We start from the raw sequence: 15,660 nt of genomic DNA, 5'->3' as shown, positions 1-15,660 counted from the left end.
AAGAATGGATTCATAATGTTTGAAGCCCTGAACGCCTCATTTCCTCTCCGAGCCAATTCATTGTTGGACGAGGTTTTTTCGCTGCTCGACTGGTGCAGATGTTAATCTCCTCCTCAGAGACGACCGCGAGTTTAATACCAGCAGATTAAAAAAAAGCTTTTCCAGATAAAGAACTGAATCTGAGATAATCCCAGAATCATCATTGGATTCTGAAATAAGAAACAAAACAATCTGTAGGAATTTAGCGAGTGATCATACCTTGGTTAGCCCTTCAGTCCGAAAGTCAGAAACACACTATCTGATGTTTTATTTTTGTCCGTCTAGATTGTTGTTTATGATAAATAAAAAGCCTCTACCCATCATGGCCCAACATATCATTCGCCTTTTGTTGAAATGTATGGGATTGACAAGGGGACTATTTCTATTCCTATAACTTTCTGGGCATTCCCACAAAAGGTTACCAAAAACATGGTCCAAAATACATGTTGCTTTGCAAAAAATCCTCACGCTCACCATTTGTTCTCTTTTTGGGATTCTTGGCCGTCTTCGTTCTGCACAGCGATGACATGCCGCTCTCGCTCATCGAGTCGTGAGCAGACGAAGCGCTGCCCGTGGCTTCGCTGTCGCGAATCATGCTCTCGTACCCACTGCTTCCGCCGCTGTGGTAGAAAAGAGCAGTTCGGCCCATCGCGGGCGGCAGCTCCCCACTCAGCACACTGCTGTTATCACTGCCATGGCCACTGCTGTAACGCTGAGGTCGCCTTGGTGCCGTGATTTTGCTGTAGGGTGAAGGCAGCATGGCTATTGGGGATTTGTCTTCATTCACGTTCACCCCACTGTCATTTCCACTGTCAGAGTCTCCTGAGCCACGTTGTTGTTTGCCTGTTATGCTGCCTGTGGCCAGTTCACTCACGCGACTGTTGGCAGCTCTAATGGCCTGCTTTGTGCCCATGATTGTTCCTCTGCCTGGCTTGTTGCTAACTGAAGCAGTCGTCCTGGGAGTTGATGTCCTTCCTGACGGAGGAAGGTTGGCATTGGTATTCCTAGTTACGGTAGTAGCCAAAGATTTGGTGGACAAGCTCAGACCCTTAGAATTATTAGCCGATAGTGAACGTGCTTTGCTATTGTTGACGGTGCAAACTGATCTTGGATTAACCAAAACCTTAGCCTGTCCTGTTCTGTTAGCATTTGCTGAAGTTGGTGACGCTGGGCACGTTGCAATGGGAAGGCTGGATGAATTGGGGATTCCAAATCTGGGAATGGACTTATTTGATTTGCTACTACCCAGACTTGTGCCACTGTTTTCTCTACTAAGTGCAGCCCTTGAACCTGACAAGGACATGCTTTCACATCTCTCCAAGGACAAATGACTGCCATAATGCTGCCCAACGGCCCCTTTTGGTCCTCTGGCTTTCAGACTTGAGGTCAATTTGGCTGTGTTGTGGTCAGATTTGAGACTGGATGTTTTAAAGTCTACTCTGCGACACACCTCGAGCTCATCTTCTGATACAGCAGCTCTTGTTCCAGAGGTTCGAACTGCCTCAACATATGCTGACTTTAAGGCACTTTGGGGCAGCAGGGTCTTGGTCTTATGGTCAAGACTGGATTTCCTCACTGGTGGCGGTGGCGGAGGCGAGATGCAACCAGGTTTTGGAACATTGCTAGATTTCTGTGAGCTAGCCTTGTTGTTTTTCCCCAAAGAAGAAAATTTAAGGCTTGTGCTTGATGCTATGATATCCTGGCTACCCTTATGGTCTGTGGAGGAATGGATAACGGGCACAGTTCCCAGTGTGGTAGCCCCTCGTCTCAACTGAGGCATTCTGCTTGGGGTATCAGCTTTCTTGCTGGCCGGCTTTTCACAACCATCAACCACCCTCTGAGATGACGTAGACCCCTGCACCTTGGGTGGGCGAGGCACGCTGTTGCAGCTGTTCGACAATTTGCTTGAAGAGATGCCATTTGAGGGGTTTCTAATGAACCTTCCAGATACGGGAGATTCTGAGTTGTTGTCAATGCGTTGCCAAGGATCCTCTTGTTTGGTGTCCCTCCTCTGTGGTTCTTTAACACTACTGCTGCTGCTGTGAGCGATGGATGAGGTAGGCTTAATCTTCCTTGGAAGACTGGAGTGAACCATGGAGGGGCTCTGGGGCAATTGGGAGGAGCTGAGAGATTGACATTTTGTAATGCTAGATATAAATCGGGGGGAACTTTTGGTTGACTCTGGGGAAGGGGGATACTTTGTCAAGGACAGTTTACTTGAAGCGTTGCTATCGCTATCTTGTTCTGAAAAACTACACCCACTGTCATTTAAGGAGTTTTTAGCATCTCTTGAGAAAGGGACACAATGAAACATATCCATGGAGTCAAAGTAAAATCCGGTTTCAGCTCCAATCTGTTTCGCCTGCGGAAGAAAGACGTCTGAGGAATGAGCTCCCTCGCTCTCCAAAGTGCAAACACTAACTTCACTAAGCCAAGAGCTTATGGATGAACCCCTGCTTTCTGCTTCCTGAGGTGGTGTGCTCACCCCCGCCTCGGATCCAACTATGTTGGATGTGTACGCGTCAAATTCATCGTTGATGCTGCTGATGATGCTGACAGGTCGTGATCCAGAAGCAAGAGCTTGAAGCGAGCAGTCACTATTGAAACTTATAATGCTAGAGGGCCGGCCGTGGTCTCCAAGGCCACTTATTGACAGCTCCTCAACCACAGTGAACACCAGCTCGTCCTCTCCGTTCAACTCCACAGGCTGCTGCAGTGTGACTGTAGCTCTGAGAATGTCTCGATCGAGACATTGCTCCCTCAAAGTGGTGCGTATGTGGCACATATCCACTGGTGCCCTTAGCATGGTTGACATGTAAGGGTCTCTCTGTTTAACAGCTTGGTGGCTCATTCCTACAGGTGGCATTCGAGTGTTAGTTCGTTCTTCTGCGTTATTCGTTGTTGCTTTTTTATTAACAAACACCTTCTCCCGAACTACAGGTTCGGGAATTGGTGCCGTTTTATTTGTGCTCTCTAAGACCAACTCTTTCTCCCCATCCGCACTTGTTCGGCAAGAAGGAACACCTTCTGAAGGTTGCCTTACTGAATTTTCTGGCTTGTCTTTAGTACTGGCATTGCACACAATCTGTGTGGAGACAGCTTTGGGCGATGGTTTTGGTGAGAGTCTGTCAATGCTAGCTGAAGTCTTTGGTGAGACCGGACCTTGAATATCACTAGATTTGTCCGTTTTAGGGCTTGCCTGAATACGTTTGCCCTCCCCAACAAAAGCTGTTGGTTCCTCACTTCCATCAATGCATTCCAGTCTCTCCTGCAATTCAGCAAATGTGTTGCACTTAAAAAACTGGTCTTTGTCCATAGGGCCATCCTTTGTGGATCTCTTTCTGTTCAAAGATGGAATGATGGGGACGAAGGCAGGGGGGCCCTCATTGTCGCTGAGTTCTCTGTCAGAGATTGCAGCTCCGCCAGGTCCAACATAGATGACGGTGTCACAAGACTGTTCGCTGCTGGACAAGTAGTCTGGGTCATTTGGCATGGGGGGAAGGTCGGGGTCCAGCGCGACTGTCCGGGGGTGGAAGGGCCTTAGGTGAGGTGGCCGGCGTATCCTCCCCTCCTCACAGGAACTCTCCCCTCCAGACGAGCTTGATGCATACTGCAAAACAAGAAAGAGCCACATATGTCTTGGCCATTTCAATTGTATTTTGAAACCAGAAAGAAATGATAAAAGCACATTAAACAAATCCTAAACAGAAGAAAAACAGCGATTTAAACTAAACCTCAAATTTTCGATTACTAACAATAAGTCCAAAAAGAATCAGTTCAAAGTTCAAAATCTATTACAAGATCCATCCATATTACAACGCTGACTCCATTGTGTCTTGGGTTCGAACACCTCCAGAGAAAGTTAGTTGCCCACCCTAACTGGCTAATGTTGAGGCCTTCACTGTCACTCTCAAGCTATCTCACAAGCTTAAGAAGTCCAGTCGGGAAAACCTACAGAGAAAAGTTATTTAACCCTCTTGTAGCCACCATCTTGTTATTCAGGCCACGGAAGTGAGTGATTCATTTTGTCATTAAATGCAAAACATGGTTTAATACCCTTGAAAATAAAATTGTATTCTGTCGTGAAGGAGAACTGTAGAGAAAGATCTGTGTATGTCTGGAGCATTATTTTGAAACCAAGCACTGAGATGCTGTTAGTCGTTCAACTTTTGTAAAAGCAACTTTAATAAACATCATTCGCCCACTTCTTTCGCTCCAGAGTTTCACGCCGACGCCCACTTTTATTGAAACACCAGCTTGTACTTCCAGATGCTCGTTTCTCAAGCTGGTATGTTAATGAAGGACTCGTCAAAAACAGGTTGAGGCAACATCACATTGACATTTCCACCTTCCAACACTCTGTCAATCACTTCCTGAGCACCAATGAGACTCCTAATCTCATGTTTTACTGCCTTCCTTCTGCGGGGAAATCAATTCTTCCCTTAATTATTAATCCCGGAGATATTTCTGGTCAATAGCTGTCAAAGGTTAAAAGTGCACGCTGAGGAATGCACCGCATGACCAATAACTAGCACAACATGGACGTCGTCATAGGAGCCCAGACAAATACATGCTGTGGGTTCGATACCAGCTGCCATGTCTGGATAAGTAACTGCAGTGTTTTTTTGTCCATGATCCAAACATAAGCTTCTTACAATTCCTCAGGAGGATATTAACTAGATAATATTTCTAGATTCTCAGATGAATGTATAACTATAACATATAGCCATTATGTTCTTGTCATTATGGATTAAATTTGCAAATTCATAGTCATCTAGACGAGAGCAAGGGACCCAAGTTAGTGCACAGTAGGGCTGTAGAGAATATCTAATGTAAGTGTATGATTGGATTTATTCAGCTCATGATAAGATGCATTTCAATACACTTGATTCAATTTAATTTTGGTGCCATCTTGTGATTGTTTCACTCTCTTTTGGTTGAATTAATACAACTTAAAGTAGCTCCAGAGGATGTAATGTGTGTAAAATTATAATACGCTCTAAATATTTTCATGTTTATTGTAAATAAAAAAAGAATTATTTATTTTACACACATTTAAATTAAATTAAAATATAAACCATCGAATATGTCAAAAATAAAATATTTTTTGAAACAGCCCCCCCCCCAAAAAGAACATTTGTTAAAATTGTTATTATTTTTAAATAAAAAATGAAACAGTGGTGTTGAATATTGATACAGTAACATTAATATATATATATATATATATATATACTGTATATATATATATATATATATATATACATATATATACAGTATATATATATATATGTATATTTGTATGTCAATTATTTTCTCACACCCCTAATACACAGGAAGTACAGGTATATCACATTCAAAGTTCCCTTGACTCTAACTACTCTACAGAATGTGGTTCCAGCTCATAGAAATAATCAACTTTCAGCACCTGAATATGTCTCTGTGACTTTACTAAATATATAAGAAGTTAATCGGAGTCAAGAAACCATATCTTCCAACACACCTGCCTAATCTGTGTGACTCGAGTCGCAACACAAAAAGTCAATCCAACACATCCGATTATCTGTGTGGGTTTGTCATCACTGCACAACAATCAGAAGTAGCTTGCAACACAACACAAGATAAGATAGAAATAAGTCACTTGGATGATAACACAGGAAGTCTAGACGACTCACATTTAAGTCGATTCCCTGACCCTGTTTGTTATGCAGGAAGTGGGTCTGAATCAGGAAGATGCAGCTACATTTCTGGGACTCGGATTACTTCACAGGAAGTGTATCCCATCAACACATTCAAACAGATTGTTTATATTAACTAAAATTACTCTGAAGTGTTGATTCCAAGTTTAGTCACTGTAACCGAACGCGTAACCAGAGCTGATTCATTAAAGCCTCACGCATCGCCCTCACCTTGGATTTCTTCTTCCTCATGCGGTGGATTCGGGACGCCAGCTGGATGGTGTTGAGCGAGTCGGCGTAGTTGTTGGGCGACTCGGAGATGTGTGCGATCATGGTGGTCCTGCAGTTGATGTTGCCCAGTGACTCCCTCAGCAGCATCGTCAGTTTGCTGTCCCTGCAGACATGTGCAACCGGGAGACACTGTGACTCAACATGTTCGAAAAGGGTGGAGTTGATTCCAAGAGTCCTACAGATCTAAGTGAGTGCTATAGATTCTTAAAGGACTCGAGTCAATGGTGGGTATAGATCTCACACATTGTATAAGAAAGTACTAAAGATAAGTGACGAATGTTAAGGCTTGAGATAGCCAAGTCCCACAAATCTGTTTGAGTCCCAGCTGCCCTTTGAATTGTGAGTCACAGAAAGTGAAACTGATCGTTAAAATCGTTGATAACTGTGTAAGTCAAAAGAAAATGAATCAAAAATACATTGGAGTGCTGCCGACATCAGCTCATCCTAAAGTAATATCAAGAAGAAATAAAAACTGAGGCCTACAAGTGAGTCTTGTATTCTAGGGCGACTTCAGGACCCACAAGCACAGACTCGTCGGGGCTGAAAGCGAAAGTAAAGCTGGCGCTCACCTGTAGGGGACGTGTTTGGCTCCGTTGGCCAGCGCCATGATGACGTTTCCCAGCGCGTTGAGCGACAGACAGGCGCCGGTGCCGCCGTCCCGGGTCTTGCTCAGGACCTTCTCGCAGCTGCCCAGGTCGATGAGGTGCAGGCGACTGCGTCCACCTGACACTGGAGAGCAGGGAGAGACAGGTGAGCAGCAGGATCACCCTGTTTTACCTCCTGCTGGCGAGGGTGGAGCGCGATGGTGACAGATTTATATCTCTGCAGCGACGTCAGTAACAGTGAGTGTTGACGACTGAAAGTTTTTATAATAGCTTCCATTTCATAAATACATAAAATAAATGTCATACATTTTATTTCTACTTTGGGTTATTTAAAGTTATTTTTCCCAAAAAAATTCTGGAACTCATTTTATTTCCAAATTTGTTTCATTTTTACATACGTAGTCTTAATGTTTAGATTTCTAAAGTAGCATTATATTATTATTATGTTTTTTATACAGCATTTCACTTTTTGTATTAAATTATTGTGATCTTTAAAAAACAAATATGACAGAAGAAAAACAGATTTCCATGCTAGTTAGCATATCAACTCATCTTGGCATATCAACTCAAGTTAGCATATCAACTCAAGTTAGCATATCAACTCAAGTTAGCATATGAACTCATGTTAGCATATCAACTCAAGTTAGCATATCAACTCATGTTAGCATATTTTTCATTACGTCATTTTGTAATAAGAGTTATATTTAACATGTTCTTAGTTATATTTAAGGGTTTTTACAGTAATCATTTATTCTATTGCCTTTATTGTTAACGCATAAAAGGACAAACAAAAAAATATGTTTGCTTGAATTTATTAATAATTAATATTGTATTATAAGTGAATTGGATTGATTTTTTTTTGTATTTTATTTATTATCTTATTCACAATTAAAATGAAGAATCCTAGAATTCAAGTTAGTCTTTGTGTTTTAAATGTACTTAATTCAAAGTAACGAGTTAAACAAAAAAAAAAACGGATACAACAAACATGGATCGACTCACTTCCTCCTTTGCCACTCTTCTCCATGCGGTACTGGTAGATGTGCAGAGTGAACAGCATGTGCGAGTTCCTCCGGTCGTCCTCATCGGAGTCCGGCCGGCTGGTGCTGCGTGAAGCGATGGCAGCGTCCAGGTAGAAGGCGGCCTTCTCCGCGGTCGGTGCCCGGAGCTCGCTCTGGTTCTGAAGCTGCAAAGGTAAGGGGGGGTGCAGGGTTAGCCGGAGAGAGAGGAACTGGGGCTTGTTAATGCCACCCCGGCACACATTTCTTGCCCATTAGTTTGAGTCTCAGGGGCAATTAAACTTGCAGATATGCACAGAGAGGGCGGAGGACGGCAGCGGTCGCGCAGGAGGTATGAAATGATGATGATGCAACATGCAGAGCAGGAAGGAAGCGGATGATGATAACCAGGAGTGAAGTGTTTGATCTCCAGATCAACCACCGAAAGTTGTGGCTTCAAACTGACAATCGTATTCTCCGAGTATAGTCCTCGACTATTGGATCACTAGTTAGTTCAGAATCAGACTTAAAGATGGCATCTTACCTGAGTGCCACAGATGGGGTCCTCGCTCAGGTGAATGCCCGGCGACTGGCCCTCTTGTAGGCTGCCCGAAGACACCTCAGCCAGCAGGTCCTTCAGCTCCTCGTCCCTCCCGAAGATCTCCACCGCCGACACCCTGACGGAGAAGCGAGTGGCCGCCTTCTCCTTGCGCTCGTTGATGAGCTTGAACAGCCAGGAGATGGCGCAGGGCACGATGCCCAAGCTCTGCGTGGTGCCGTCTCTGCCGATCATGGTGTACGTCTTACCTGCAGGAGACAGGATGAGAGACACTTTAAAATGATGTCGACCCATCGTCCTTTAGATTGTAGAGATCTTAGATTAGCATCGCTAGCCTCCACCAACTTGATAAAAAAATGTACGCATATGTTTTATTGCTAGCATAGCAACTTATGTTAGCACATCAACCTATGTTAGCATAGCACATAATGTTGGCGTGGAGACTTTTGTTAACATAGCACTTAATGTTGGCATTGAAAGGTATGTTAGCATAGCAACTAATGTTAGCATAGAAATTCATGTTAGCACTGAAACTCAAACTGGCGTATCAACTCGTGTTAGGATAGCAATTTATTTGAGAATAGCACTAAATGTTGGCATAGAATTTCATGCTAGTAAAGCAACTTATGTTAGCATAACAACTTAGTATAAGAACTTGTCTTGCATAGGATTTAATGTTAGCATAGTAGTTTAGGTTACCAAACAACTTAATATAGGAACTTATATTTTCAATTTATGTTTGCATAGAATTTAATGTTAGCATATTAACTCTTAGCATAACAACTTAATAAATGATTTTAGCATAGCATCCTATGCTGGCATAGCAACTAATTTAGAATCCCTTATTTGTCCCGCGAGGGGAAATTCGGTAGTGCTTTTGACAGCCATTCACACATACTGATGGGAGTAGGCTGCACACCTGCGCCAAGTCTACCATCAGGAGCAATCAGGGTAAAGTGTCTTGCTCAGGGACACAACGACACAAGCTTGTCTGGAGCTGGGATTGAACCTGCAACCTTTTGGACTGCAGGTAACCACTCTACCATCTTTATGTCATAATAGCAACTAATGTTAGCATAGCAACTCAGGTTAGTATAACAACTTAGTATAAGAACTTATCCAAGCGTAGCAACCCATGATTGCATAGAATTTATGTTAGCATAGTAACTCCTGTCAGCATAACAAATTAGTATAAGAACTTATCTTAGAAAAGCTTATGCCATCATAGCAACCAATGTTAACATAGAAAATCAGGTTAGCATAACAACATATGCTCTTTTCAGAACAATATTCAAGCTGCTTGTGTTTGCTTGTGTTCAATGTTTCTATCTCCATCTTCTCAAACACGTCGAGCCCTGAGGCAGTTCTATTAAACAACTTTCTTGGCGCTCGGGAGCAGAAGCTGGCAGGGAAACAGTTACTGTATCTTTTCTTCAGGTTATTTGGTTCGACAGCAACTTCTGCGCCGACAGGAGAGATTTGGGAAACAGAGCCGAGCGAGGAGAGCCAATTACTGAGATTTTAATTTCAGCCCGAAGCCCGAATGAGGTTCGTGTGGCTCCTCGGGTCATTTCTCCTCGGACCGGCTCAACCAGCGCGCCAACATGGACGCCGTGGTCGCTCGCGGCGGCGGCGACAGACTCTCGACTGAAGTCAGTCCAGCCGAGGAACTCACCGAGCTTGACTTGTCCGAAGCTGAAGATGCAGCCGTCTGCTCCGTTCACCACCGACTGGATGATCTCGGCCACCGTCCCCGAGCAAACCTCCACCTGCAGGTCAGGTGAGATCACATGACACGTCAAGACCAGATACTAAAACTTCAATAGACGGATAAAAAAAATATTCTAATCCCGGTAAAATGTTTTTTCGGAAAAACAATACATGAGTTATTTAGGCAAAATAATCAAACAATTTGTAGCAGTTGTTATATAAAACATTTAAAAATGAACTTTACTTCACCTAAAATCTTCCAAAAACACATTTATTTAATCAGCACTCTATTTTAGTCCCAAATAAATATTTGTATTGCAAATATAACTAAATATTTCTTTAAAATAGAAAAGTTCTGCATTTAGTCAAGTCATCTACTTTTGTGGGAGGAGGCCCAGGGGCAGATCCAGGAGACCCCCTTCAGTGGATCTAAGAGCACCTCAGTAGTGAGTTCTGGTGCATTTTTCACCTCCAGGTGCTGCCCCCACGACCTCAGAAGTCGCCAAAAAAAAATCAGATTTCCATCTGAGCTCAGCGGCTCTTCCGGTACAGGGATTTACGTGGGTCTAAAAAATCTTCCTCCAGCAGATTCTTGCGCCGGTGTTTGCTCAACAAAATCATATTAATAGTTTCTGTTTTGGCGCGGCCCTGGAGGGCATTCGTGCGTTCTGCACGCAGCTCGTTTCAGTTTTCGGCGCCGGGTCCTCTGGGGCGCGTCTTTCCGCAGCGCCGGCAGTTTTCACATGCATCACACAAACAAGGTTTGCTAACAGGTTCCTGCATCATGTTTCTTCGTGAGATAAATTCTAACGTTCTTTTTTTCCTGATACACCAGAGAACGTCAACAAGCAACTTTGTAAATAAAGATAGTTGGACTCCAAAGATCCACTGTTATCGCTTTACTATTTCCTTTTCCCGCCATTTTACTGGTCATAAAGAAGCACAATAACACTTAATTTCACATAATTCTAATCGTTACAGTGATCCAAATTTCCAGATTACTTCTATTGCACTTTTATTTCAGTTTTTAATACGTTAGCATTTGCTCTAATAGTTTTAATCTTGAATTCATAGAAACTTTAAAGTACAATCTTAAGACGGGATGTGGGAAAAGTACTTTACACAACGTTAGCTTCAGAGCTAACAGGTTAGCATTTGTCGTCGATTCAAGACGCTAGCTTCGCCCCCGCGGCGCAAATGCCATCTCCGTGTCGATCTGTGCGTGTTTGTCGCTGGGATTGTCGTGTTTGTCGCCGGGATTAGATATCGCTGCCCCGTCTGAAGCGAGGTTGGATTTAAGAGGGGATTTCGAGTTATTCCCGCGGGAGCTTGAAAGACTCAGCTGTCGGGCCAGGCTGGTCAGAACCTCTGACCCAAAGACGGCATGTTTGCTCTCGGCCCCTCGGATACGCCCAGTCGACGACATTCTTAAATCTAAAATTAAAATAACTTAATAGTGTTATTTTAAACTTTTTTTTTTCATCTTGCTTTTTACTTACTTTACAATATATATATATATTTTTATTTTATTTTAAACAAGAACACCAGGCTTGAAGAACCAAAAACTAATAAAAATAGAAAAAAATGTGGGATTCAGGTGCAAGACGTACCTGTGAGGCGTCCGGAGTGAAGATGGCGTCGAAGGCGAAGATCTTGGGGACGGCGACGGTGGCGGACCGCCGGTGCCCGGAGCCGGAGTGGGGGCTCGACGCCGGGTCATAGAGGGTCAGCTGCTTCTTCCTGCTGTCCACCTTCAGGAAGGACTGGGACTCGGACGGGTCGGCGGCCTCCAGGGACGGACAGATCCGCATCATCACCTTCACCTGCGACGGGATCAGAGGAGTCGTCACGGCGAGCGTGTCCCGTGCATTCGAATCATGGGGAGTCGACGGGCGGCGAGCGTTGCCGTGGAAACAGGCGGGTCACGGTGGAGCCTGACGGAGTCGAAGCTGAAAATGCAGGTAATTGATGTGTGCGAGGCGTCACACTGCGGATTATCCTCACGCTGCTTGTTTTCTCAACCTGAAGCTCGTCAGCGAGCTGGCGCAGGAACATACCCCCCCATCCTCGCCCCGGCTTTGCTATTATCGCTCCTCTTCACTCGTCTGTGTCACTCGAAACCCTTCCTTGTTCTGACGAGTGACATTTACGAGTCTCTTATCACACACAGACACCTTCGACCTGTGAGTTAACCCATGAGTCAGACTGCTTCAGAAGCAGGATGATAGTTTCTTTAAAGTAAAGGTCCGCGCAAAGATGGACTTCTCCCATGTGGACTCGTTTTAATAAGAACAGGATTCAGGAGGAAGGAAGTGGAAAAGAATTATGATAATCTTCAAATCTTAACTCAAAACATAGACAGGAAATGGTTTTGACTCAATGAATTATTGATCGTCTTTAATTAACATCTCTGTGACTGCGGATTTAAATGAGTCTCTATGACTCGAATCATGAGAGAGACATTTAATTAATTGAATCACTGAATCCTTCAGATACAAGTCACTCACTTTGACACAAGATCAACTTGATCTTGAACCATAAGGTCAAGTTTCATGCTCCCCTCTGACTCAGCCATTGTGAATTATTTCAATGGATTGAGTCCCTCAGCACTCATGAATCATGGAGTTGCAGAATCCCACACAGCTAAATGAGTTTTCTAGCTGAGTTGTTGGTGGTTAAAACAGAAATTTGAATTCCTGTCCGACTCTCAAGGTAAATGTATCACAGGAAGTGAATCGGAATCATTGAAAAGTCTTTATGGATGTGAGACAAGCAGACAGGAAGTGAATAAAACTTGTGAAATTCAGGAGAACATCCTTGTGACTCTTTGACACTTGGAGTGAATGTTTAAATCATCTAGTTGGCAAAAACAATTGAATCCTTATGTTAAAGATGAAGATCAGCATAATTAGCTTCACTGACTCAAAGGCCACAAGACTCATTTACCTGAGACACTTGCACGGATGTGTAGGAAGTATCAAAAAAAAGAATGAACAAATGTTTTTACGGCTCATTTATCCAAATCGTTACGGTTCCGTAGGCGGCGCCCCCCCCCTGTGGTCTCAGGGGGCTGCTATGATGACTGACAAGTGCGTGTGTTGACTAAATTACATTTGCTGTGACATTTAAAGCGAGTCGCTCCGTGTTCCACCGCAGAGGTTTTCACCGAAAAGGAATCGCTCTCTTCACACCTCGCACTCGCCGCTAATGGCCTCCACGCCCGCCTCCTTTTGATCCCCGGCTATATCCATTAGCGCGACTTGGCGACGCTCCACCTTCGGCGGCCAGTGTGTTGGCGGGTCAGGAGTGACCCACTTGGAGGAGACGAGGTCGTGTGAAACAGATGCAGTCGTGAGCAGATCACCGAAAAATAAATGTTGCCGTAGCGAGCGCGTCGGCTTTATGGATGGACGGATGGATCTCAGAACAGTGACTCATGGATCTTATGAGTCAGAGTTGGACGTTTGGACTGACAAATTCAAAGTGCTAATGTAATTCTCTAAAATGCTAACTCACTTATGTGATATTTTCTCTATTTTAAATTTTTTCATATTTAAAGTTAAACCCGGCCAACTTTATGAGCGACTCTCTTTGCACTTAAATCAATGAGTCTACAATTTTCTTATGCAGTAAGTCTAGACTCATCAACAGTAGCCCTCTAGTGGTCACCACGTGCATTAAACTCAAAGCACAACGGCGCCCGTTATGAGTCCTTATCTTCGCTATCGCTAACGGCGAAACATGGTCTTCTTCCTGTAGGACGCTCTCAGAGGAAGAGCGTCTTGTTTACGCAGATTTGTTTAATGACCAACGAAGACAGGCTCTCACCGCTGCGGCAAACTCTGAATTATAGTTTTCACTTTGGTTTTCCCCGGGAGGAGGAATGTCGGGTCGGAATAATCAGGAGGGATTCGCGAGACTCCAGCGGGCTTATCTGCCGCATCTGCAGAGCAGCAGGAGCTCATCACGGCGGCGAGCTGAGGAGACGCTGAGATGCCGTTGAATATCAGAGGTGTCTGTGTCTTTGATGTGACTGCTTAGAATGTCTTATTCGTCCTTTATATTGGATTTTACTCTGGATAATTAGCTTTATTTGATTCCGATAATTACCATCTCTTACATTTTCTAGAACTGTTTTAAATTGTGTGCTACAGTTGTGGGTTTTTTTTTCCACATTTTTAGCCATTATTTCTTCCTATATTTAAAAGAGTTTAAAAGAAAATATTTTCTTTGTTTATTCTTTTGCTTCACTTTATTTCACCCTTTTTGTCTAACTATTTAGTATTTTTTTATTTAAATCTTCTTTTTTCTTCACAAATTTTATGATTTGGATTTTTTTCTTGTCCAAAATATTTTCATTTGATTTTTTTCATCCATCATCATTTTTAATTATAGTAGTTATTTTTTTTACCATTTTTAGCCACTGTTTCACTGTTGTTTTTCTATATTTAAAGTTTGTTTTAAAGATTTTTCTTTTGTTTAAGATTTATTTGCTACACTTTATTTTTTACCCTTTTTCATGTCTAATCGTTTTAGATTTTTGTTATTTAAAAAATATTTTCTTACAACTTTTATGCTTAACTTAACTAAGTGTCTAAATCTATATTTAAAGCAGTTTCAAGGTTGTTTTTTGCTAAACTTCACTTTATTCCCCACTTTTCATGACTATTTTTTGTATCATGTTATTTTAAAACATTTTTTTGAATACTTTAATGATAAATTTAGATTTTTTTTGTGAAATTTGCAACATCAGAATATTGTCATTTTATTGTTTTTTATCATCCATAGTATTTTGGCGCCACAGAATGGCTGCTTTTCTGTTTGGTTCTGTTTTTCAATTGCGTATTTTGTGTGTTATCTTATTTATTGTTTTATTCTGTACAAAACATAAAAATCCTACGTTGTGTTTACAACGACGACAATTAAAGTTTCTGATTCTGACTATGTTATAACTCTTCTATCAAGTTCTCACCTTTCCCATCCCGGGGTTCTCTTTGCCCTTGGACACCGCTCGCAGCAGGCATGGCGGCGCCGGCGGGGGCGAGGCCTGCAGGGCGCCGCTGAAGTTGGTGGAGTAGATGGACGGTTCCTGAGGGTGGAGCAGCGACGGCTGGTGCTTCTTCCGCTTCGAGGACAAGTTCAACTTCTGCGCTGCCCTGGAAAACACAACAGAGGCCGGGATCAGAACAGAGCATTTGAGAAGAGAAACCAGATCAGGGCTAAGTGGATAGAACCATTAAACTCAACACAGGGGGGCGCTATGTTTACCTTAAGAGTCCCAACAGTCAAAACTCACTGAAAGTAAATCATTTGTAGATGAAGCCGATAAGTAACTTTGCAATTTGACTGTTTCCTCTACAAATCTGCTTAGAGTTACAAAGTAAAACCCGGTCAAAATTTTGAGCGACACACACCTGGGAATATATCATGAGTGTGAGTCATTTCCTGTTGGGTTTGGTATGATTTTTGCTTGAAAAATAGAGTTAACATTTTTTCCCTTGCCATCATGAATACTTTAAATAAAAAATAAAAAGAAATCATTAAAAAAAATAAAGAAATCATAAATAGGATTTTTTTCAAAATATATATTGTTAAGCTGGGGAATCAATAAAATATATACATTTTTAATTAATGTATTAGTTAACAGTGTACCAAGAGGAAATGTGAAATATATATATATATATAAGAATAAAGATAAAAACGATTTATACACATATTATATTTAAATTATTTATTAAACTTATCAGTGAAATAATTAAAGTGTGGTAAAAAAAAAGAAGGTA

At 42.5% G+C, this 15,660-nt stretch overlaps 1 protein-coding gene across 3 annotated transcripts in view; it reads right to left on the bottom strand.

Annotated features, from left to right (window-relative positions):
• Nucleotides 1–15,660, bottom strand: part of kif26ab (kinesin family member 26Ab) — an 87,401-nt gene that overhangs the window by 4,094 nt on the left and 67,647 nt on the right. For all 3 annotated transcript variants that reach the window (XM_087779221.1, XM_087779222.1, XM_087779223.1), the window contains 8 exons: nucleotides 14,850–15,033; nucleotides 11,488–11,700; nucleotides 9,843–9,936; nucleotides 8,153–8,415; nucleotides 7,613–7,796; nucleotides 6,575–6,734; nucleotides 5,946–6,108; nucleotides 514–3,649 (listed from right to left, as the gene is read on the bottom strand). In XM_087779221.1, coding sequence (XP_087635347.1) covers nucleotides 514–3,649; nucleotides 5,946–6,108; nucleotides 6,575–6,734; nucleotides 7,613–7,796; nucleotides 8,153–8,415; nucleotides 9,843–9,936; nucleotides 11,488–11,700; nucleotides 14,850–15,033 — 4,397 coding nt within the window. The remainder of the gene's footprint in view (nucleotides 1–513; nucleotides 3,650–5,945; nucleotides 6,109–6,574; nucleotides 6,735–7,612; nucleotides 7,797–8,152; nucleotides 8,416–9,842; nucleotides 9,937–11,487; nucleotides 11,701–14,849; nucleotides 15,034–15,660) is intronic.

The sequence above is a fragment of the Callionymus lyra genome, chromosome 18 (genome assembly GCF_982586985.1).
Source record: "Callionymus lyra chromosome 18, fCalLyr1.hap1.1, whole genome shotgun sequence".
Lineage (NCBI taxonomy): Eukaryota > Metazoa > Chordata > Actinopteri > Syngnathiformes > Callionymidae > Callionymus > Callionymus lyra.
The sequence above is the reverse complement of the archived record's forward strand: the minus strand, read 5'-3'. Positions and strand labels throughout refer to the sequence as shown.